General features: G+C 34.4%; 1 protein-coding gene across 1 annotated transcript; it reads right to left on the bottom strand.

Annotated features, from left to right (window-relative positions):
- Positions 1 to 1540: 1540 nt before the first annotated feature.
- On the bottom strand, positions 1541 to 22375 carry LOC131149707 (DNA repair protein RAD5A). The gene is made up of 20 exons (XM_058100401.1): positions 21592 to 22375; positions 21329 to 21462; positions 20131 to 20266; positions 19863 to 19916; positions 19639 to 19785; positions 19395 to 19546; positions 19236 to 19320; positions 13602 to 13823; positions 13298 to 13444; positions 13040 to 13195; positions 11873 to 11940; positions 11407 to 11529; positions 11199 to 11298; positions 11000 to 11112; positions 10208 to 10489; positions 9873 to 10073; positions 8987 to 9080; positions 8825 to 8896; positions 2579 to 2677; positions 1541 to 2248 (listed from the first exon to the last, which is right to left on the bottom strand). Exons 1-20 carry the CDS (start codon positions 22165 to 22167, stop codon positions 2126 to 2128), a joined length of 3084 nt encoding a protein of 1027 aa, XP_057956384.1. The 5' UTR covers positions 22168 to 22375; the 3' UTR covers positions 1541 to 2125.
- Positions 22376 to 22636: the final 261 nt, after the last annotated feature.

The following is a 22636-nucleotide window of genomic DNA, read 5'->3' as shown; positions in this document are numbered from 1 at the left end:
ATCACACTAATGATAAATGATTCTTGCTATTTTAGCCAATAAACACTATATTTTTGCATTGACATGTACCGTATTGTCAGGTCTACTTGAATGCGTGCATACTCAGACATGGAAGAAATAACCAAACGTACAAGCCATTTAAGCCAATAAACACTACATTTTCATTTCAATCATAAAGAGACTGTATCAAAAACTTACATTCTTCCAACCAAATAAAACACATATACAAAATAACGCTGCCATCCTCTCCTTCATATTCTACTTCTAATACCTTCCTTATGAGTAAACCAAAACCAGCCCCGCCCAAAACCCAACACACTATAACAAGTGACAACACCAAGAGCAACACAATGAACTTCATTGTCCTAGTTTATCTCTCCAATTTCTCTTCCATAATGCACCATTGACAATTTGCTTTGCACACAACTTGGTAGGTCATACCACACAAAGAATCCACATGCACCACATCGCTGCAAAATTATAAATATAAGTAGTTACTCTAGTCAGAAAAAACAAACACATTTGTTGCATGCTTTATCATGGCAATACCCAAAAAGAAGAAGAATTCACATTTCTTGCACCCATTACCACTAAATAAAAGAGAAGTCATTGCCTAAACATCAAAAAAGAGTTCTCTCAGCCATTACCGGTGCCATACCAGTGCAAGAAATAGAAGTTGATGGTAAACATGGCTTAAAACTTCATACTTCACAGTCTAGGGCGGCAAATACGAAAGCACGAGTTCTTACCTCGAAGTTACTGCAATTAAGAAATCTTCTTCCTGAATTTGTCTCAACCCATGAAATTCTTAGGGCATCAATTTCTTAATACTAACAAATTGGAATCACAACATGGCTTGATGTCATTTCACATGCTTGAAGCTTTTGCATACGAGCAGAAGGAAATGAAAGGCCTCAATCAATTTGGGCAAACAGCTTCTCACCTAAGGTACCCTCGACAAGCTAGCAATGCAATTTGCATCCAATTCCATACCTAAATCTGATGGGGAGACTGATTGAAAAACAAAATCATAAGTTTAAGACTCCACGGTGCAACAGAATAATGTTCGGCTACTAACATACAAGATTTATATTTCGAGGACACAGCAATTTACCCTCCTACTTTTTACCCAAAAAAATAATTATATTTACAAATTCTCAACTATTAATTAACCTAGTTCCTGTTTTCATTCTGCACCTAATTATTTTCATAAAACATGTTGAAAACCAAATTTACAGACAATAGATGAATAAATTAAAAAAATATTCTTATTACACATTTATAATTAATTAATCAACAGCCTATTTGACCAGTGTAGTAATTAATCCACAGCCTATTTGATCAGCGTAGTAAAATAGTCTCAAAATTAATTTCGCAAAAACATAAATAAATAAATAAATAAAAAGTAACTTAGCTAAAACAAATGGATCTACAAATGTTTGCTGCGTTCGAACTGTGTTGAGTGTTCTGAGAATTCAAAACATCATTTTCTTGCCACCTAATATGCATTTGCAAACCATTCCGATCAAACAAACATTCAAATCCACAACACATCTCTGCCATCCATCCTATTCACCATACCATCTCCAACTATCACAGTTTCAGTACAATAATTCTGAGTTGACATTACATTGTTATCTAATGTAATTCTCTGCTCCCCAAAAATAAATTAAAAATCATCTGCACTATAAACATTACGGGTCTATCAGGTGAATAAACCTGCCTTAAAATTGGGAACCAAACAAACAAAAATTCCTCCACCTGACAATGGCATGCATAAAATTACCAACGTCAGGTCCACGCCACAATTTTCCCTGTTTCGTATCATGAGCATAGCCTCAATCTCCAACTGCCTTTTCAGAGGTAACCTGGTATTTTGGAGGTGCAAGTTTGAACCTTGGATTTGAACAGTGGTAGAATCAAGTTTATCATACAAATCCAAATTCAAGACCCAAATTTGGAGCTCCCAAACACAGCTTAAAAGCTGTCATCATGAGGGATAACCTCAAGAGCACTTGCTTCAAAGCCCAGTGTCACATGACAAGCATCTCAGTTTGTAGAGGATTCCCATCACCTTGGCTCTAAAAGAAAAAAGCTGAAACTCTCCCAAGTCGAGGATACAAGTTTACGTGAAAAGCATCTTCAATTCCTCAATGCGTGCACTTCGGACTTCTTGATCAGTTAAGGCACCAGAGATCATCCGCTGTTTACGGGCTTGCACTGCCTCCATTCTTTCCTCAACCGTTCCCTGCCATAACAAGATCCTTTAGATGAATGCTCACACCTATGTCAGCCCAACGAAGAGGCCAATTTGAGGATTGGCTGCCCACCATGAATCCAAGTCTAGAGTTAAAAGTGATTGTGACTTCGCCTAGATTTGACTATGAAATTTTAAAGCAAAAAGAAAGGACCCAACAACACCATTTTAGAAAAAATGATTCATTTGATTAACATTAAATGTAGCTCTGACACAGCTTGGTTACTAGGTCTGCCTCCAACTCTCTGCTGCCAGCAGGCTTAGCACCCCCAAGAATACAACCCAATTGCATGCTCCCAAATCATGAAAATAAATGAGTACCTTCACAATGAACCGTTTAATCATTACTCTTTTAGTTTGTCCAATGCGATGAATGCGCATGACAGCTTGTTCCTCAACAGCTGGGTTCCACCATGGGTCCTGCATATAAGTTGAGCAATATTGACTTACAAGCACAAAACAGTAAATTAAATGCTTAACCAAGAACTCATCAAAACTTGTGTGGATGCATTGCATGGGCACATACAGGTGAGAGAGAGAGCATAAAACACAACTGACCAAATGAAAAACTTATTGCTTTTGCCACAATCCCACGATTATTACAACTCATATACAGGTGTGTGTGTGTGTGTGTGTGTGTGTGTGTGTGTGTGTGTGAGAGAGAGAGAGAGAGAGAGAGAGAGAGAACACAATTGACCGACTGAAAAAGTTACTGCTGTAGCCACAACCCCACAATTATTACAACTCATTGCAAGAAGTGAGAATATGTACCCATTTTATAATACAACAAATAAAAAAATCAAACCTTAAGTCCCACTAGGTGGGGTCGGTTACATGAATCATTTTCTGTCAATTTATGTAATCATGGACCATTTCTTTAGACAAATTCAAAGCTATTAAATTCTTCCTTAGTCACTATCTCATTTCAAGTTATTTTAGGTTTACCTCTACCCCTACCCCTTCCCCTTCTACTGCTGCTCACAATAACTAAGTCACTCTCATTATGTTGCCTACACTGCAAGTTCCCAAACCATATGAATCGTCTCTCCCTTATCTTCTATAGGAGCTACACCTAACTTACTGCAAATATATTCATTTCTTAATTTATCTCTCAATGTTATACCACTCATCCATCTAAACATTCTCATCTCGGCAACTTTTACTTTCTTGATATTCTGTTTCTTCATCACCCAACATTCTAATCCATATAACATATCTGGTCTTATAGTCGCCCTATAAAACTTCCCTATTAATTTTAAGGGTATTCTTACAATCACAAAGCATATTTGAAGCACGTCTCCATTTTACCCAACCTACTTTAACTTTATGCATTACACCCTCTTCAATTTTTCCTTCAACTTACATAATAGATCCAAGGTATCAAATTCTACAAGTGCTATTTATTTCTTCATCATCAAGTTTAACTTTATCTCCAATATTTCTCCTACTATTACTAAAATTACATTTCATATATTCTATCTTATTTCTACTAATCCTAAAGCCTTTAGATTTCATGACTTCTCTTCATAATTCTAACTTAGCCTCTACTCCGCCCCTAGTTTCATCAATCAATACAATATTATCTGCAAATAACATACACCATGGAACCTCATTTTGGATATTCTTAGTCAATTGATTCATTATTAAAGCAAAAAGAAAAGAGCTCAAAGCAGATCCTTGATATACACCTATTATGATTGGAAATTCTCTAGTATCTCCATCTATAGTTCTTACACTAGTCATTACTTCATTGTACATATCCTTAATGACATCAGTATACCTACTACATACACCCTTTGTTCCTAAAATCCATCATAGAACTTCTCTAGATACCCTATAATATGCTTTCTCTAAGTTAATAAATACCATATGCAAATCCCTTTTCTTTTCCCTAAACTTTTTCATTAATCTTCTTAGAAGATATATAACTTCTGTAGTAGATCTTTTAGACATAAAACCAAATTGATTTTGTGAGACCTTCATTTCTAGCCTTAATCTTTGTTCAACTACCCTTTCCACAGTTTCATCATATGATTCATAAGTTTAATTTCACGATAGTTATTATAATTTTGAATATCTCCTTTATTTTTTTATATACGTATTAAAGTATTTTTCCTCCATTTATCTAGAATTAATTTTTATAATTATGTTAAATAAATTATTTCCGTTATCACCTCGGCATTTCCAAACTTCAATTGAGATGTTATCTCGTCCTATTTCCATTTTTCATTTTTTTAGTGCAAACTTAACTTCGTTAACTCTAATTTTGCGAATCAATCTCATATGTTTAGTCCTTTCTTCATTTGTCAATTCTAAGTTTAAGTCTTCTATTTGGTTTTCATTAAACAGCTTAGTAAAGTAACTTCGCCATCTTTCTTTTATGTTTTCTTCCTCAACCAAGACAATATTATTCTCACTTTTTATATATTTTACGCTACCTAAGTCATTCCTTTTTTTTTTTTTTCTCTAGCTCTAGCAAGTTTAAATATATCTCTTTCCCCTTATTTTATATCTAATATATCGTAAAAATTATTAAATGGTCTATATTTAACTTCACTAACAATCCTTTTTGCATCTTTTCTCGTCTCTTTATACTTTCAAAGTTATCCATGTTTCTATATTTTTGCATTTTATACCAAATTCTTTGTCTCTACGGCTTTTTGAACATCTTTATCCCACCACCCACTTTCTTTGCCATTCAAGAATCTTCCCCTTGATTCACCTAAAATCTATTTTGCTATCTTTTTAAATGAGCTAACTATCCTACTCCAAAGAATATTTGTATTTATCCCATCCTCTATAGTCCAATCACCATCTTTATTCATTTTTTCTTTAAATTTTATTATATTTTCTCCCTTTAGGTTCCACCACATAGTTCTTTTACACTAGTTTATTTTATCCTTTCTCTTCCATTTTTTTTATTTTATCCTTTCTCTTCCATTTTTTAACAAATATATCCAACACTAAGACTCTATGTTGTATGGTTAAGCTTTCACCTAGGATAACTATACAATCCCATTCTATAATGTGTATAGATATACACGTATATATATCAAAAAAATATCAACCTGACAATTAAACCAAATTCAGGAAAAACAACATCAAAGAGCTACTATGAAAATACAGTTCTTAGAGCACTCGTATCAGAAATTGCACTCTACCGGACACACAGCAGTCTTGTAATTTTTGAAAAAATTAGTCATTTATACTGTGGCAATATGTAAACAATCTACAGAAATTCCAAATGTCTGACATTGCTGAAACAAATATTTTAAACTTTCAATAAATTCTCTGAAAGGAACAAAAAATACAGAGAAGACAAGTTATCTCCTTTTCGGTCATCACAATTGGCTAGAAAGAACCTGCAACATAGTGATACTCCATCCACTACAACAATCCACTGCATGATGAATACCGTTACATTGACCATCATGTTAAATACTCCAAAAATTCTTTCAATGATGGAATTTAGCATGCAAGAAAAGTAAATTAGATATAGAAAAGCTAAACCTAATAAAAAATGGCCTAGGATTAAGGAAGGATACAGCATAAACACTAATATGATATTACATTCAATCCACATCTTTACACGTACATATTTCCAACCACTCCTTCACATAGATCACAAACTATACCAATCCTCATCATACTAAAAGCAATTAAAATAAGACCAATCAGCCACTGAACCCAGTGCTTCCCCTTCTCCCCCCAAATCCTGCAACAGGATTAGACCAGCAACATCATGATATAGCAAAAAAGCAACATATGAACCCATATGATGGTGTGCTTTGACTAAATGAAGATTGAACGGTATTACATCCAAACCCGAATTGTTGTACAACTTGCCCCATGGTGCATCTATAGGGCAAAGGTTAAAATCATGGCAACAGTCTCTCCAAGCATGGAGGGAATATTACATACATCCTGTCCTGTAGTGCAATTGCGAACTTGCCGGATCTTTGTACTTGTCTATAGACCCCTAATGGCGCAAAAGCCTTGTGCCTAGTTTTTTTCCATTATTTTTTTACATGAAACCGTGCAAACAGAAGAAAGCTCAAACTTTAATGCAATCTATAAGACGTCTTCAACCAATCTCAATTCATAGAAATGGGACAAATTCCAAACTATTTGATCATACAAGTTAAAAGGATCTTAAAAGGCTTGCATCATTTTATGGAGAGAGAAGGATAAAAATTCCACCGCACGTGCCCACTGCTTGGGGGGGGGGGGAGGTGTGACAACCAGCATCAGGGACATACTTGAGTTTCTTTGTAACTTTTGAATTATGAGGACCAGGAGACTGCAAGAGAATATTTGTTTGAAGTGCAAATTGAAATAAAGAAAATTATCATCATAAACTATACTTATTATTATTTTAGTACTTTTTATAGAAAAATAAATTCTATTAAGAGAAGCTAGAATGTACAAGCCTTGAAACAAAACAACACAAAAAAGAGAAAAAAAAAAAAAAAACCAGTATGTACAAGAGTCTAAGTTAACAAAGCCATCATCAATCACACTGAAGATCAGAAAAACAAGAAACAGTAATGGAGAAGTGCTTTTTTTGAAAAAGTACTGAATTTAATAAATGTTGAAAACAAGTGCTGAACTACAAAGCTACTCAAAGTCATAACTGATGTTTGATTGTCTAAAAATAAGTCTTGCTTATAATAACTAGTGCTTGGATATTAATTTTTATTATAAGTGTTGTATGAATCTATCATAATAATATTATTATACTAACATACAATTAATATATCATAATATATAACATATATTATATTACATGGTTGTCGCCATGTGACCTAGAGGTCACGGGTTCGAGGCGTGGAAACAGCCTCCTGCAAAAATGCAAGGTAAGGCTGTATACTATAGACCCATTGCAGTCCGCCCCTTCCCCGGACCAAGAGCTTTGTGCACTGAATTGCCTTTCTTTTAATAATATATAACCAAACAATATATGATTTTGCTAAATTATGTTAACAATAATATTAAATTATATTACATTAATGATTATAAAATAAATTTATAATTTTATTCATATTTTATAATTAACAATTTAATTAATAGAATCCCGTCATATTATTATCATATAAACAATATTATTATAAGTTCTCAATATAATTTATATATTATAATAAATTATAAATAATATACAATTCTTTATTTAATATTTATGTTAATAATATAACTAATTAAATTAACATTTTCATTAATATAATTTATCATTATTATTTTTTAACAATTACTACATTATTATTAATTAGAAAATATTATGAATTATTAAAAAATAATAACAATTTCATATTTCAGGGAAGGAGGGTGGCAATGTTGGACGTGAAGGCGACATAATGAGGAAGCCACAGTTAACTGAGATTCAAAGTGGTGGTTCAATTTTAGATCTGTATTTCATATTTCACATTGGGCAGAGGTGACAATAGAGGAGAAAGCAGCGCAAAGACGATGCGCAGTGAGTGGCATCGTGCCATCATACATTGAGAAACAAAGAGCGCAAGAGAGGGAAAGAGATAAGAGTGGTTCAGAGACACAAATAGAGAGACGAGAGGAAAAAACCATCATGTCAAGAAATTCTTAAAATTTTCAAGTCTGCCACCACCTGTGAACAAAAGCCACTTATAAGTGGCCAAAAGCAATCCCACATATCTTCTTAGAATCCACTAATAAAGTTCTTTAAAAATTAGTTCTAAAGAAGTACTTTTTCCAATAAGCACTCATTTTCGAGCAAATCAAGCACCACTTTTTTTTTTGTACAAGTACTTATAAAGTGCTGTAAACTATATCATACCAACCAGAAGAGATGAACGCAACGATGCAAACACATATCTTAATTAAAATGACATCAATGCAATCATTGTAAAGCAATGACAAAAATACACTAGCTTGCACCAGTGTGGATTGTCAGCAGTAAGCATGTGGAAAGTCAAACCTAATCGCAATCAGATAATTGGTACATAATGAACAAACTGGTAGTCTGAGACATAATTTTTGAACTATCTATGCAATTAACAAGCTAATAGAACATAAAATATAAATAAAATATTAACTCTTTATTGCAAATTTTCTGAATAATTAAATACAAATCAAAATGACAATTTAGTTTTTTTAAAGATTAATACACAATTATACAGCATCAATGTAGCTGATAAAAAAACTTATTAAAACAGAAAAAAGATCAGTGTAATTCTTACAGACGCATTACCACACAAACATATTAGGAAGTGATAACTGTCTACATGCAAATGATTCTGATGTATTCAATAAACTGTAATTATGTGATCAAAATCTTTAACATTTCAATATAATAATAATGCACATTAACTGAACCATCCCAGTTTCTAAAATTTTAAAAAAAAAGAAAAAAAAATTTAAGACAGTTCCTCCAAACAAATTATCAGACCAAAACCTGCATTAAGGTGTAGATTTTCTGCTAACATAAACCAACACTTGTCTAAAAAGGCTAGCACAAAAATCCACTGCAGAGTACAGATGCCAGTGATTAAATAAAATATGAAAACTAGACAGAATATCATGACACAAAAGTCATACCAAGACAAAGGCATTGGATGCTGCTGTTAAGTTTATTCCAACTCCTCCAGCCTTCAGTGACATGAGCAACACCTACATAATACCAACTAAAACCATTAAACCAAACTGCTTGATGGAGTCTTTTTGGACCTTTCCTATAAAAATTGAGTTCATACAACAAACCATGATATTGCTTTCTTCTGAAAACAGCTTTATTACATTTTCTCGTTGCTGCTGATTCAGGGTCCCATCTAAGCGAACAAATGGAATGTTATTCCTGGAAAGGGATGGGGAACAAAAGCATTACTCATTTGTTAGGAACTAGAATCAAAAGCATTACATATTCAACTCCATGTATCAAAAATTTACAAGTAAGGAAATCTCAAGATGGCGTTGAACGTGATTAAATCCTGTTAAAGCTTAATATACATTGTTGACCCACAGACTAACAGCTTAAGTTTTTAGGTAAGGTGGTATTCGTATCGCAGCTGGTTGCCAAAAGGTCCTGGGTTAGTCTTGTTGCCTGTGTTTATTGTGTGGTATTTTTATTATATTATTGTACTCCCTGTAATGAGTGTTATTATCGTGTGTTACTCTCTCTACGTGCTATTGGGTTGCACGTGCAGGGGAGTGTTAAAGCTTGATACACATTGTCGGCCCACAACCTAACAGCTTAAGCTTTTAGGTAAAGTGGCATCTAACAAATCCAATCACATTATAAATTTTCATGAGAAAAAATAAAGTTGCTCAAGAAAGAAACGAAAATAAACATGTTAATACATCTATGCTTAATTTTTCCTCAATGTCAAAATTAACTAGCATAAAATTTAAACCATCCAATATATGTTGCCAACGCAAGTGTGCAAATAGAAATGAAAAAAAAAAAAATTGTGCAGAGAGGAAAGGAAAAAATATTTGGGTTCTTCCCCCATACCCCCAAGAGGGGAGGATGGGGAGGGGATGTTGAATTGCCACTATGGCTTCATTAGGATATAGATTATGGTTTATGCTTTCCTACAAAGTAAATGAAGTAAAATGTTCAGATTCTTTATGCAACAACAAATGATACCGAGAAAAAGGAATCTGCAGAAGGTCCAGAAATGCAGTCCACTGGCTGAACACAATGCTTTTTGAGCCCGATGAGCGAAGATTTTCAAGTTCAGACAAAAGGACAGCGACTTTGGAGGATTCCACCCAATTTTTCTCAATATCAATCCGGAATCGACTGTCAGTTGGGGCCGTTATAAGTTCCTGCTTACTGATAGTTTTCCTGTTAAAAAAGGAAATAACATATTGCACATTAAAAATAGTTTGAAGGACATTTAAGAACTCCAATCTTGCTTGGTGTCAAAAAACAAAAATTGAATCCAGAGAGGAAAGGGGAAAAAAAATTCTCAATAATACCTACAAACAGGGCAAAAACCAGACATTGAATTTCGCCAACTAGCCAACAGACACTCTCGGCATAGTCGGTGAGCACAAGGTGTCAAAACTGCATCTTCAAAAGCTTCAAGACATATTGGACACTCTCCCTGATCACCCTTACGCAGCTCTTCTACGACCTCTTGGATATAGGCTCGCGAAGGTACGTCTTTGGCTTCCCATTCTATAGCATCCTGGCTGCTGCCTTTGAGGAAACGTTTAGCTAGTTTATTCAGATCAGAGAATTCTTGTGTATCACCCCGACTGGATTCATCAAAGCAAACAATCACCAACCATACTCATCGTAAATTTCTTCAAAACAGTGTATAAGGGAGACTAGTCAAATGAAAAATTACTTGAAAAGAAGTAAACAAAACAAAAGATAAAATCTTCACTCTAAGAAATTAAATAATGTAGTGAATCGAATTTTTGTGAATTTTGGACAGTTTAGGACATATATCTTAGTATTTTAGCATTATTAACACATCAGGAGCATGACACATTTTTTTTGTTGGTATTTTTAGAAGCTTCACCACAAATAACACTCTGTTATGTCAACGGTTAGCTATTTTATCTCTTCAAGCATAAATTCATTTCAATACAATATCCACCCTCATTACACCTGACTTATCAATCAAACAAAACACTGTTTGAAACATTCAGAATACCAAATAACACCATCACTGTTTCACCAAACTGGAATGCCATTACCATCATCACCATAGCACCATTGCAGATATTTAATAACTAAACAAACCAAACTAATATCCAAACCTCATCACGAGAAATGGATGATCACAACATTGGCGAAGGCGTAAAAGTAACTCCAAAATAGAAGCATAATTATGAAGAACCCGTCCTTGCTCAACAAATTTATCAAACTTCACCTGAAGAGATTCCAATCAGCATATTATATAAAGGATGCAACAGTAAAATAAATAAATTTAATAAAAATAATTTAAGACAAAAATACCTTGGATTTTTTAAACAAAGCCTCGTAGAAATCTTTTTCAGCTTCTGTCTGTTCACAATAAACTACCTTGACGTCCGCTGGAGGAAGCACTAGAATTGGCCTGCAACAGACCAGAAGAAGCAGAATTAACCCAACCACAGACACACATCCCTCCCAAAAATAAATAAATAAAAAGCTATGAGGAAATTATATCAGCTGGTTCACTCACCTGCCCTCACGGTCTGTGCTGGATTTTGTTCTTCTTAACATAATTGGCTTTAAAATGGATTGGACTAACTTTAATCCTCTCTCATCACCCTCCTCAAATGGCTTTTGGATTAATTTATTCCACCTAGATTAGTACAAATTACCCATGTAATAGCCGTGCTATATCAGTTCATTCAAGAATTAAAAACAAAAATAAAAAAGCAAAAAACAAAAAAGATAGAAAATAGAATTTTTTTGAACATATTAATAGGGTTTCTTATAGATTCAATGAAGTCATTATTAAATGTCACCAAGTTTCCAGAATTCTCATTAATTTCCAGGAATAGAAGGATGCATGTGTGTGCAAGTGTTGTGCTTGTTTGCACAATGCACATGTCCTTGTGCATGAAACAAATAGCAATTCATTCAAGAACTTCAACAATCATAAGTCATGTGCACGGCATATACATAGAAGCAATAAATCGTACCATGCCCAATTTCCCCAAGGTTCCACTCTCAAAAACCGAAGAAGACTGTAAATGTCCTCCAAATTGTTCTGTTTGACAGTAAAATTAAATGTCAGGATGCATGAACAAACTAGACAGCCTTCAGATATAAGTAGTAAACATTTTCAAGACAATCACCTGCTATAGGAATTACTTCAATTTGACATAAGAGTTTATGAAAGGCTCAATTAATGCATCAAGAAAACCCAATTTTGCATAAAGAATGCTTTTGGTTTAAGCCATATGCATATGCACATAGGACCACAACAATATTGACATCAGACTGCACAAAACTGAGCTTTAGATTATAAACACAGTTATACTGGGTATAGCTAGCCAAGGTCTGTGTGCAAAGCTTCAGTTGCTAGCATCAAAATGTATCTGTAACTACAATAAATAATAAATCAGAAATCAAGTTTAGTGCCCCAGGCCCCAAGTCCCAACAAAACTCCAAAACTTGGTAGAATGAGCAGTCTCCATAATGCGCACTAATAATATACATGTTTGAGGGGAAAAATGTTTGGAGTTAAACATGAGGAGCAATCTTATTGGTTGTTCCAAGCACTGAAAACAAAATTTAAGCAAAAAAACAAGCAGCTAGCACCAAAGGCCCAATCCAAAACATAAAATAGAACATGGCTTTATCATATGTGCAGGGCTTTCCACTTTCCCTGTAAACAGTTCCCTCTATAAGATAATGCAATAAAGGCTAAAAATCCAGCCACTGAGAACTGAAATTTCAGCAACACATTAAAAACCAAAACGGAGAAAAAAAGTTGCAGTGAGTTAATAAAGAGGATCAGATTTTTCCACAAGCTATTTTTGCAGACAAGGCTAAAAATCCAAATGCATAGAAAATAAATTTCAGCGAAAATTTTTAATAGGAAAAAAAAAAAGCAATGCATGAGTTAATAAGAATGATCCAATTTTCTACAAACTATTTGCAGGCAAAACTAAAAATCTAAACACCTAAAATAAATTTCAGCAAATTTTAAAAAGACTAAAAATAAATAGCAATGCAGCAAGTTAATAAACTCGATCAGCATGTCCACAAACTATTTTATCCAAAAATGTAACATCGTCCAAAATAAATAATATAAAATTTTAAATCAAAATTTGGTTTCAACAGATCGCCAGAAAATATTTCACCTGAATGGGGGTACCAGTAAGACACCATCGGCAATCAGCAGTTAGAGCAGCTGCAGCCATAGAAACCTGGCTCTTAGAGGATTTTATCGTGTGTGCTTCATCAAGCACCACTCTAAACCATCGAACCGAGTAAAGTCCCCCGTTATCATCAGCATTCTACATAGTAAACAAATGAATGGAGAAAGATCTCAGCATTTCTTGACCTTGGGTATGTGCTCTGAATATTTCTTTAATATTAAACAAAGGGTATAAAAATACCTCTGCTGAAAATTCCGAGGCTAACACTCCATATGTAGTGATGACAACATCATTCTGAGCTAGAATCTTGGAATCCTTTGGTCTACTTTGTCCATAATGAACGTAAAGAGACAGAGACCCAGGTTGCACATGAGTTTCTATCTCTGCCTATTAGTTGCACAAATGTTTAGAAAGAAAATGTCAAAAATGCAGAAATATGTGAAAGAAACTCTGGCAGTACCTACAAAACTGCCAACTTCTTAAATAACCACTCCAAAAAGTAGGTAAAAGACTACTATCAGTAAAAAATTTGCAACACAGATACCTTCCACTGGCTTAGAAGTGTCATAGGGCAAATAATCAGATTGCCTCCGCTAGCAAGTGATTTCTTCTGTTTGATCAACTTATCAAAACCAGAAAGTTCACTGTTTTCAGTAGAGGACTGAGTAATGAGTTGACTGCCAGATGATCCACCTTTTTCTGAATGAGCAAGGAGGAGAGCTATTGTCATAATGGTCTTTCCAAGCCCCATAGCATCTGCCAGAATCTTCAAATGGATTCTTAAGTCAAAAACAACATTAAGGCGACTAGTAGTTGCCACAAGCAATGCAAAATTTATGTGTAAATTTTATGTAATTAGAACTAATATTATTTACTTTGTGCTTAGATGTTACTTCTCTTTAAATAATTAAGAAGACAATCAATACGAAAAAATTATAAATAATCCCCTATGAGTTTACATGTCAAAGAGAGAGAGAGCGAGCATTCTAAATCAGGAATTTGAAGAAATAGGAAGGGAGATTTTTTTTTTTTATCAGAAAAGAAAATTTATTGGAAAAAAAAAATATGGGCATCAAGAAGATGCCAGTCTAGTGCAAAAAAAAAAACTAAGAAAAACAATACACCAATCACTGAAGTACACAAGTAATCAAGAATTATAAAGACGTCCCTCTCAGGCATCCCACTGTGCCAACTAGAGATCATAGAAATCCAGTTATCCTTGACAGCCTGCACTGAAGAGGCCATCCCATCAAAAGCCCTTCAGTTCCTGTCTTTCTGCCCAAAATATAGCAAGTGGAAGGATGTTGGTGAGTCAAGCCTACTCACGAGCTACTCAAGCTTGACCTATACCCCAACTCAACTCAACTCAACTCGATCTACTCAAGTTTTAGCCTAATTGAGCTTTTTAATTTTATTATTTTTTTATATTATATATGTCACATATTATATATTTTATTCATATACTTAATATTATATACATTATACATATTTATACATGTATTTAGTATTAATTTATAACCAAATCAAGTTTAATCGAGTCAAGCTCAAGTTTAACAATTTTGAGATTGATCAAGTTTGAGTGGAGCTTCGAGCTTAACATTTTTTAGTCAAGTCGAGTTCAAGTATCTCACTATGTCAACTCAAGTTGACTCGAGACACCACTAGGCGGGATATGGGAATGAGCTCTCCTCTTGAACTAGTTGGAGCAGATCCCTTTCTAAGCCTAAATCTCACCCTTAACTGAAGCTGCAATGACCCAATTCTAATTGACCATGGAAAGAGCCAAGCTCCAGAGATTCCTAGTCTAGGGGTAGTGGAGGATGTGATTGTGATCTACAAATTCCACTTCGTCAAGGCACAAGAAGCAGCCATCACAATAGAGAAGCTCTTTCTTTGGAGGTTGTCAAGGGTAAGGATCTTAACTAGGGCAGCCTCCGGGGTGAAAAAAGCAATCTTGGAAGTGCATGTTGTTTTCCAAATGGGCTTCCACTCGTTCCAAGGAAAAGAATTCATGCACTCCACCAGGCAGCTAAGGTGGTTATAATAAGATTTGCCTGTGAAAGTTCCTCCCTTGGTCAGGGACCACAGGGGTTTATTGGGTGAAGGACTCGAGCTAAACATTGTAAAGGCTGCCGTAAAAATTAATAAAGGTATCAATCTCCCAAAAGAAAACATTCCTGATCAGGGGAACATTCCAAACAATCCCATGGATTTAGCATTCCCATTGTTGGCAAATGAAGGCCAAGCAATGTTGATATTTATGTTGGATGTTTCAAATTAAAAAGTATCTGTTTTATTTTAATTAAGTATACATTAAAATTAATATATTAGTTTTAATGTTTTTAAGATATTAACAATTAATTTAATGTTTTGCATTTATGATGCTGGAAGTTATATTTAATTTTACCTACATAAATTGTGATCCAACTTCATTTCAAGCTACGTTTTTCTTCTTCAAAACAACTCTATCTTCTTTTCTTTCTTGAGATTTAAATTATTTTGGGTAATTAAATGACACTACATCTCCTATAACTTTGGTGTTTGTGAGTGCACACAAAACCAAGTCAATTAAGTAATCCTGGAGGTCGTGCGCACATTGACTATATGCACCGAAAAATGTTCTCCATAGGCGCAAAATCAGCTTTAAGGACAGTGGTCCTTCCACGACTCAGCTTCTAATAAGTATTTGTATTTTTATTTAAAATTAATTTTATTAGTAAATATTTTTCCTTCTATTATATTTCTAACAATCTTAAAGTCGAATTCATTTTAGCACAATGAGAACAAGGCACGTAGTAACAAATTTTTCTTCCACACGTGAAATTTACATCTAACCATCTTATCCTAATTTGTTATGGTTAAGTTTTGGTGCTTTGGTCGGGCCCTAAATGTCGTATTGACGACCAAGGCAATTTGTTGATTGGTGCAGTCATGATCTGCTCAATTTGGCAAGAAATGTGTGGATCAAGTAAAGTGTTGATAAAGTAATGTGTTTGTTCCTTGGGGTAATACCATAATCACCATCTCTTTCACTATTATCTAACTTAAATTAGCCTCTTGTAGTTTTGATTATATTTTTGGTTTGAAATGTTTTACAACCCGTTAATTAATATTATTTATATTTGCTAGAAGTTTAAATGATATTTTCCTTTCTTTTTCCATTTGTGTGTAGCACAACTTTGGGAGAATCAAACAAGAACATTGGAGTTGATGGCAAAATGAATTGCAAATGATGTCACAAATATTGTAGAAATTTTAGATCATTTATCTGTGAAGCAATTTTAATAAAATTGCATTTATTATTTATTTGGTCAAAAAAATGCTTTTAATTTGGTTTGTGTTGCCTAGTTTCATTTTGCTCTACAAGCACTGACTGAGGCTTGGGATGTGTAAGTGATTCAGTTAAGCAAGAGCATTTGACTTCTCCAATCATCATTGACATGTTCAATTTTTTTTATTGCTCCATCTCATTTGCATTTTCACCCAATTCTTATGAATTGTTAATACCTACATACATATCGTTTGAGTTGATTTATTTGAAAATACTTGCATGATATGTAAACCAAATCCAAGTTCATTTATGAAGACTTTCAATGGTAATACTGCTTTAAGAGTGTCAAATAATTGTTGGTTATGTAAAGAACTCCATTTATTATGGAGCATAGAGATAGTAATCCTTCAATGGGTGAAGCATGCATTTCAAGAGGGCAGAAAATAGTGGGGTTTACAGTAATATAAGAATTTGAGTGTTCACCACTATTGTTATGACTTGGTTTTAAGTGGTGGAAGCATGTGTGCATAAATGAGTTGAGATTATTATTGAATGGATTTTATTATGAATACTCCAGCAATGTACATGGACGGGATATAGAAAAGCAACTTATTTAGTGATATCTAAATATAAAATTTTTATTATGGCATTAGCATTTTCAGTGGATCATGTTCTACTATTTTGTAGTGGTCAATATTATAATATTTTGTCTTTCAATTTTATTACATAAAATAGAATATTACCTATGTTTCCCAGAATGAGGCAAATTCTCATAAGTAACACAAATTTATTATCTTTAGTTGTAGGGGGTATTCAATGTGGTTTTTGGTATTGTAGTTCAATTCATGAAAATGTGTGATGATGCATAAACATGCAAATATATATATATATATATATATATATGCTCCATGATGGTTATTAATGATTTTTATGTCTTTCAGAGGCAAATTAACAGGAGGCATAGTACATGGAAGCAATGGTGAGGTGATGAAGTCACTTAACCATAAAAAATGGCATGGAGAAATTGAAATGTAAACACACATAGGTGTGTAAATTATTTATTTTTGTGGTGCATTATCCAAGTGGATAATAGACACATAGCCATAGTATTGGCTTTGGTTAGTATATTTGTGGACTAACCTGAACTAATTGAATAGTCAAATTGAGCTATTATTAGTGTGATCACAAAAATGTAGGAGTACCTAATATCAATATGAACAAAATATGAGAATTGAGAAACAGCTGTTGATTAATGATTTCATTAACTAAAGGACTAACTAAAGAGCTAATAGAAAATAAAAATCGAGGGGGATATGTCTTAAGCCCTTAACATAAACTACTACTGATGGCAACCCAACCTACGTGATTGGAGATCCATGAATTAGGTTCAATGGGTAATAACAAGCCATTGAGTAGTTTGGTGAGCACTATTATTTTTTTTTATCATCCCTACGGTGGTTTGAACGGTGCAACCATAACGATTGTGAAGTTGAGTTTATCTCTTAATAAATCTATATCCTTTGTTAAGTGGTGTGTTTAGTTACAGTTACAAACTTGATAAAATTACCTATATGAGTGTGGAAGTGGGGTTGCTTCCTATGAAAGTTTACTGGGCTAAAACTTTCTAGAGCACTCATAAATATCCAAGTATGGTGCATGGCCTATTTGTACCAACCCATAGGAGTTTTGTGTCTAAAGATATAATGCGAGTGATATGTTTATAGTGTTACGCTAAAAGAATTTGGTTCAAGAATTTAATATTCACCAAATTCTTGTAACTCAAAACATATTCTCTCTAAGTGCAATTCAAACTAAAAGGTATTGTCACCCAATGCATTACATCTCGTAATTACCCAACGCTAATTTTTATCTTTCTACAATTTTTTTAATTTGAACCAAGTGGAGGATTATTGATATTTATGTTGGATGTTTCAAATTAAAAAATATATGTTGGTTAAATATTATATAACAGTTGTCATTTTTTATTTTAATTAAGTATACATTAAATTTAATATATTAATTTTAATATTTTTAAAATATTAACTACTACTTTAACTGTTCATATTTATGATGTTGGATGTTATATTTAATTTTACCTATATAAATTGTGATCCAAATTCATTTTCAAGATACGTTTTTCTTCTTCAAAACAACTATATCTTCAATTCTCTCTTGAGATTTATATTTTTTTTGGGTAATTAAATTACACTACATCTCCTATAACTTTGGTATTTGTGAGTGCACACAAAATCAAGCCAGCTGAGTAATCCTGAAGGTCGCGCGCACAGTGACTACATGCACCGAGAAGTGTTCTCCATAGGTGCGAAATCTGCTTTAAGAACAATGGTCCTTCCATACCTCAACTTCTTATAAGTATTTGTATTTTTATTTAAAATTAAATTTATTAGCAAATATTTTTCTTTCTATTATATTTCCAACAGGCAAGTCTATAAATATATAGGAATGAGGCGCTAAGCTAGGAGCTATCACACTAATGTCATGCCAAAAAAACACATATACCCCACTTCCCATGCTGAAATGAATCTGAGAAAAGAATATCTCCCACCCTCATCTAATGAATTTCCAGACACTTGTACCATACGCCAGTGAACTCCCTCGAGGCATAACCATTGTGGTGAAGGCCATGTTTAGTAGCAATAACTTCCCACAAAAAAAAAAATTCCTTAGACATAGTTAAGTATGGGAATGTGTTTCACAACATAGTGAAACAAATTCCTGTTTTGAACATTTTGAAGGCATAGAATGCACATGCAACATATTAATACTTGTAAATTAGGGGCAATTAAATGACATCATAGTATCATATCACCAACCCCGAAAAAATCTCAATAAATTAGAAGATAAAATCAATGGAAATATAAACGTTTATTGGTGCTAGGAACATACTCCTCCTCTGGCCATTTCAAGAGTGCTTGGGAATTCTGTTGTAGCATCGCCTGAAAATGCATTCAAATAGACAACTAGATTCCTCCTACAAACATAAACAACCCCATAAACATTCTTTTCAAAAAGCCAAAAAGATAACATATGATGACTTGCACATACGTGTCTGCAAGGTTATATGCATCCCAGCATGGATGGAGAGTAGTTGCAGCCTCATCCAGGCACAGTCCCCTCTCTAACTGAGACATCCAAAAAAGAGCCTGCTTTTGGTATTTGCGAAGTTGACACTGAAGGCTAGTGGGGGGGTCCATCTCCTGAAATGCAAAACTTCATAAAGCAATGTCAACAACTTAACACTTATGCAAACAACATGAGACACAGAAATATATTCTCCAAATGATAATACCTGTAACTCAGAGCTGTCTCCAACACCAACAATATTTTCAAGGTCAGTGTCAGTAATGGATTCCTCGTTTTCAACCTTATCTCCCTTTGCATGTGGATTCTTAGTTCTGTTGACATGTAACAATGAAGCAGGAATGCTAGTACTGTCCTGTACATGTAAAATCATAAATTACAATATTCGTTCTAAATATAACTAGAGAATGCAAACTTATTTGATGGCTGTACCTTTGAACTTAAAGGTCGCTTCCTTATATAAAAATCACCAGGAGTGAATTCTGCCTAAACATAATCAAGCAATTGGAAGAATGGCCAAATTAGAAACGTCTTTATGAGATGAAGAAATCAGCATAACATTTTCCTTTGTAACAAAAGAATCAACATTTGACTGAAAACAAATACATATTTTCCCAAAAAACCCATCTAAACTAGTTACACAAAAAAGAGGGGGATTGACTCTAAAAAAGGGTTAACAACTCAAAAGGAAAATGATCACCTTCTTAAAGGGGACCAACCCTAGCAACCGGAACAGAGTTGGGAGGGGGTGAACTACTGATTCCTCAGTGGAATTACTGGCTGCCTTAAATGAAGTCTGATGATGCTTGCGGAACATGGAACTGTTAATGTACACACTGAGAGAGCAAAATTAAGATTCATCAGATTTATAGATTAGCTACAAACAATTGTTAAGGAAAGCTCACATCACTTTTTTCTTCTTCTTTTTTTCTTTTATAAAGCTTTGAACGCTATATGACGGGTCATTCATAAACCACAATTAGTTAGCAAAAGACTTCAGTTGATTGCTTGTACTATTGACCCTGCCCTTTTTTTTACAGCAACAGAAGAAATTTCATTAAAAGATTGGGAACATACAAAAAGGAGAATAAGAAATCTCCCTATGACTATTTGTCCAGCCCCATGCATGGCACGTCATGAACCAGTAATATAGTTCAATGCAAAAGCGCCATGCAGCTCTATGAACTGGGTTATAAGCAGAAACAAGACTCTAAGGTTTGCTTTATAGGGATTTGCTTTGTAGGTTTCTTCTTTAGATCTTTGTTCAGTGAATCAGAGTTTAAATGTTTACAGCTCAAACCAAATGCTCACAAACACTACAACTACAATTTCCATCATGACTTTATTAAAACATAGGATGTCTGCACGATCGAATCATCTCTGTTGTTTTACACTAAAAGCTTTTTATTGAAAGAGTTTAAAGAAGCAATGCTCGTATTCCCTCCAATGCAATGTAATATTTCAGATTGTAGGCAAAAACAAGAAAATATAAAGTACTAGTTCATTCTAGCGGTATTCAGACCTATACCCTGTGTCATTCCCTTTAGTAAAAGTGTGTTTTGCAGGCATATCGGTTCTTCAAGTTTTCTATCTTTGTGTTCAATTTTTTGGCTCCCATGCTTCCTTGGCAACTATTCCCCTCAAATGATTTAGCTTGGTGTTCCTTTGTTGTATTTTTCACCATTGCTTAGTTCATATATACAGGAAGGCTTTTGTTTGCTCAACATAACTTGATTGTCATCTCACCCATTTTGCATCATTGTACTAGATATAAGATGCTGAGTCAATAACTCAATTTGAGAGAAACATTCAGAACAAAACAAACTTAGCATTTTGAATTAAAAAATGAAAAAAAAAAAAAAAAAAAAGTATATTGTAGGTATATAGAATAAGCATACCTGACAGACAAAAGAATGGTGTCCATAATGCACAACACTTGAGGAGCAGATTTACAAAAACCCTCTGTCCTAATTTTTTTATCCCTCACTAGTGGCAAAAGACATCGAGCCCATTCATTGGGTATGCGACCAATCTGCCACAAACCTCATCAAAAATAATTATAACAGATTAAACCCACAATATAACAGCCACATAGACTCATTTTCATAACCATAGGGCAGACAATACTTCTCAAAATACCAAAAAAGACTGCACAAAATACCTCTCCGCTATCTTCTGTAGAGAACCTCACAATTTCCGAACAGGCAGCCAGGTGGCGCCCTCGACCAAGAACCTTGCCTGATGAGGGGGAATGAACCACATTCTTATGCGGAAATGTGAAAACCACTTTGTCACCGGACTTAACTTTCCTCCCTTTACAAGTCGACAACCCAGCAAGTTCACTACATCCCACGAGCCACCACTCACTTCCCGTCAAACCAGAGTGCCGACCCAAATCCTCTACGCTATCAACTGCATCAGCAGCTGAAATTCCAAAATCTGAACTACCGTTCGAATCAGAACCCAGAGAACGATTCTTGCTCTCGCTACCAGATAGTTTTTGACTCGAAACAGCACTACTCTTGGAACTCAAATCACGACGAACAATTTCAGGGCTCTTCCGAATATCTTGTGTTCCTTTGGTCCCAAAATGTGGGGTGTCGAAAATTATGTTGATCGCAGCGGTGGCGTCATTGTTCGCCATGTGAAGAGCACGAATTATGTCCATATCGGAGTAATCTGGACCAACGATTGATCGAACAGTCGACAACAGTCCTTCCGCAACTTTGCTCCCCATTTTACTGAATAATACCCTAGCCCCAATTGCAAAGCAGAAATCTCAAAAATGAAGAAGGAAATTAGACACAGGCTGTGAATTGGGATTGCAAGCTCGGACAGAGAGACGATAGTGAGTCGAGAGATTGAAACATGAAAGCGAGAAACCCTAGCCTGGCGAGAAAGAGGGGGGGACAAAAAGAAAGGCGCGTCCGACTAAAGAAACGATTATTGGCGGGGCAGAGATTGGGAAGGAGGAGGTGTGTTCGACACGTAAATAGTTCCCGCCAATTTGCCGGGAAATTAAAAATGACGTCGTTTAGTGGGTATGAATATTTAAAAACTCTCCCCTATAAATAATAATTTTTGCTCCTAACCACAACCTCTCTTCTTTTTTTTTAACTTCTAGTAAATTATGAAATTTGGTACCACTAAAACCTACTTACAAATTTTATAACTGATATCATTTATTTGCTTTTTATTTGTAAAAA

This window comes from Malania oleifera, chromosome 2, assembly GCF_029873635.1.
Source record: "Malania oleifera isolate guangnan ecotype guangnan chromosome 2, ASM2987363v1, whole genome shotgun sequence".
Classification (NCBI taxonomy): Eukaryota; Viridiplantae; Streptophyta; class Magnoliopsida; order Santalales; family Ximeniaceae; genus Malania; species Malania oleifera.
This window is presented reverse-complemented; position numbering and strand designations above follow the sequence as displayed.

Bases quoted from the DNA above. Each gene is read 5' to 3' on its own strand.
- LOC131149707 (XM_058100401.1), bottom strand. From the start codon at position 22,167: ATGGGGAGCAAAGTTGCGGAAGGACTGTTGTCGACTGTTCGATCAATC. The intron at 19,547-19,638 runs GTATTATCATTT...TTTGCATTTCAG, and splicing joins GAGACAGCTCTGAGTTACAG to GAGATGGACCCCCCCACTAG. The intron at 11,113-11,198 runs GTATTTTTGTCT...GAATCTCTTCAG, and splicing joins CTTTGTTTAAAAAATCCAAG to GTGAAGTTTGATAAATTTGT.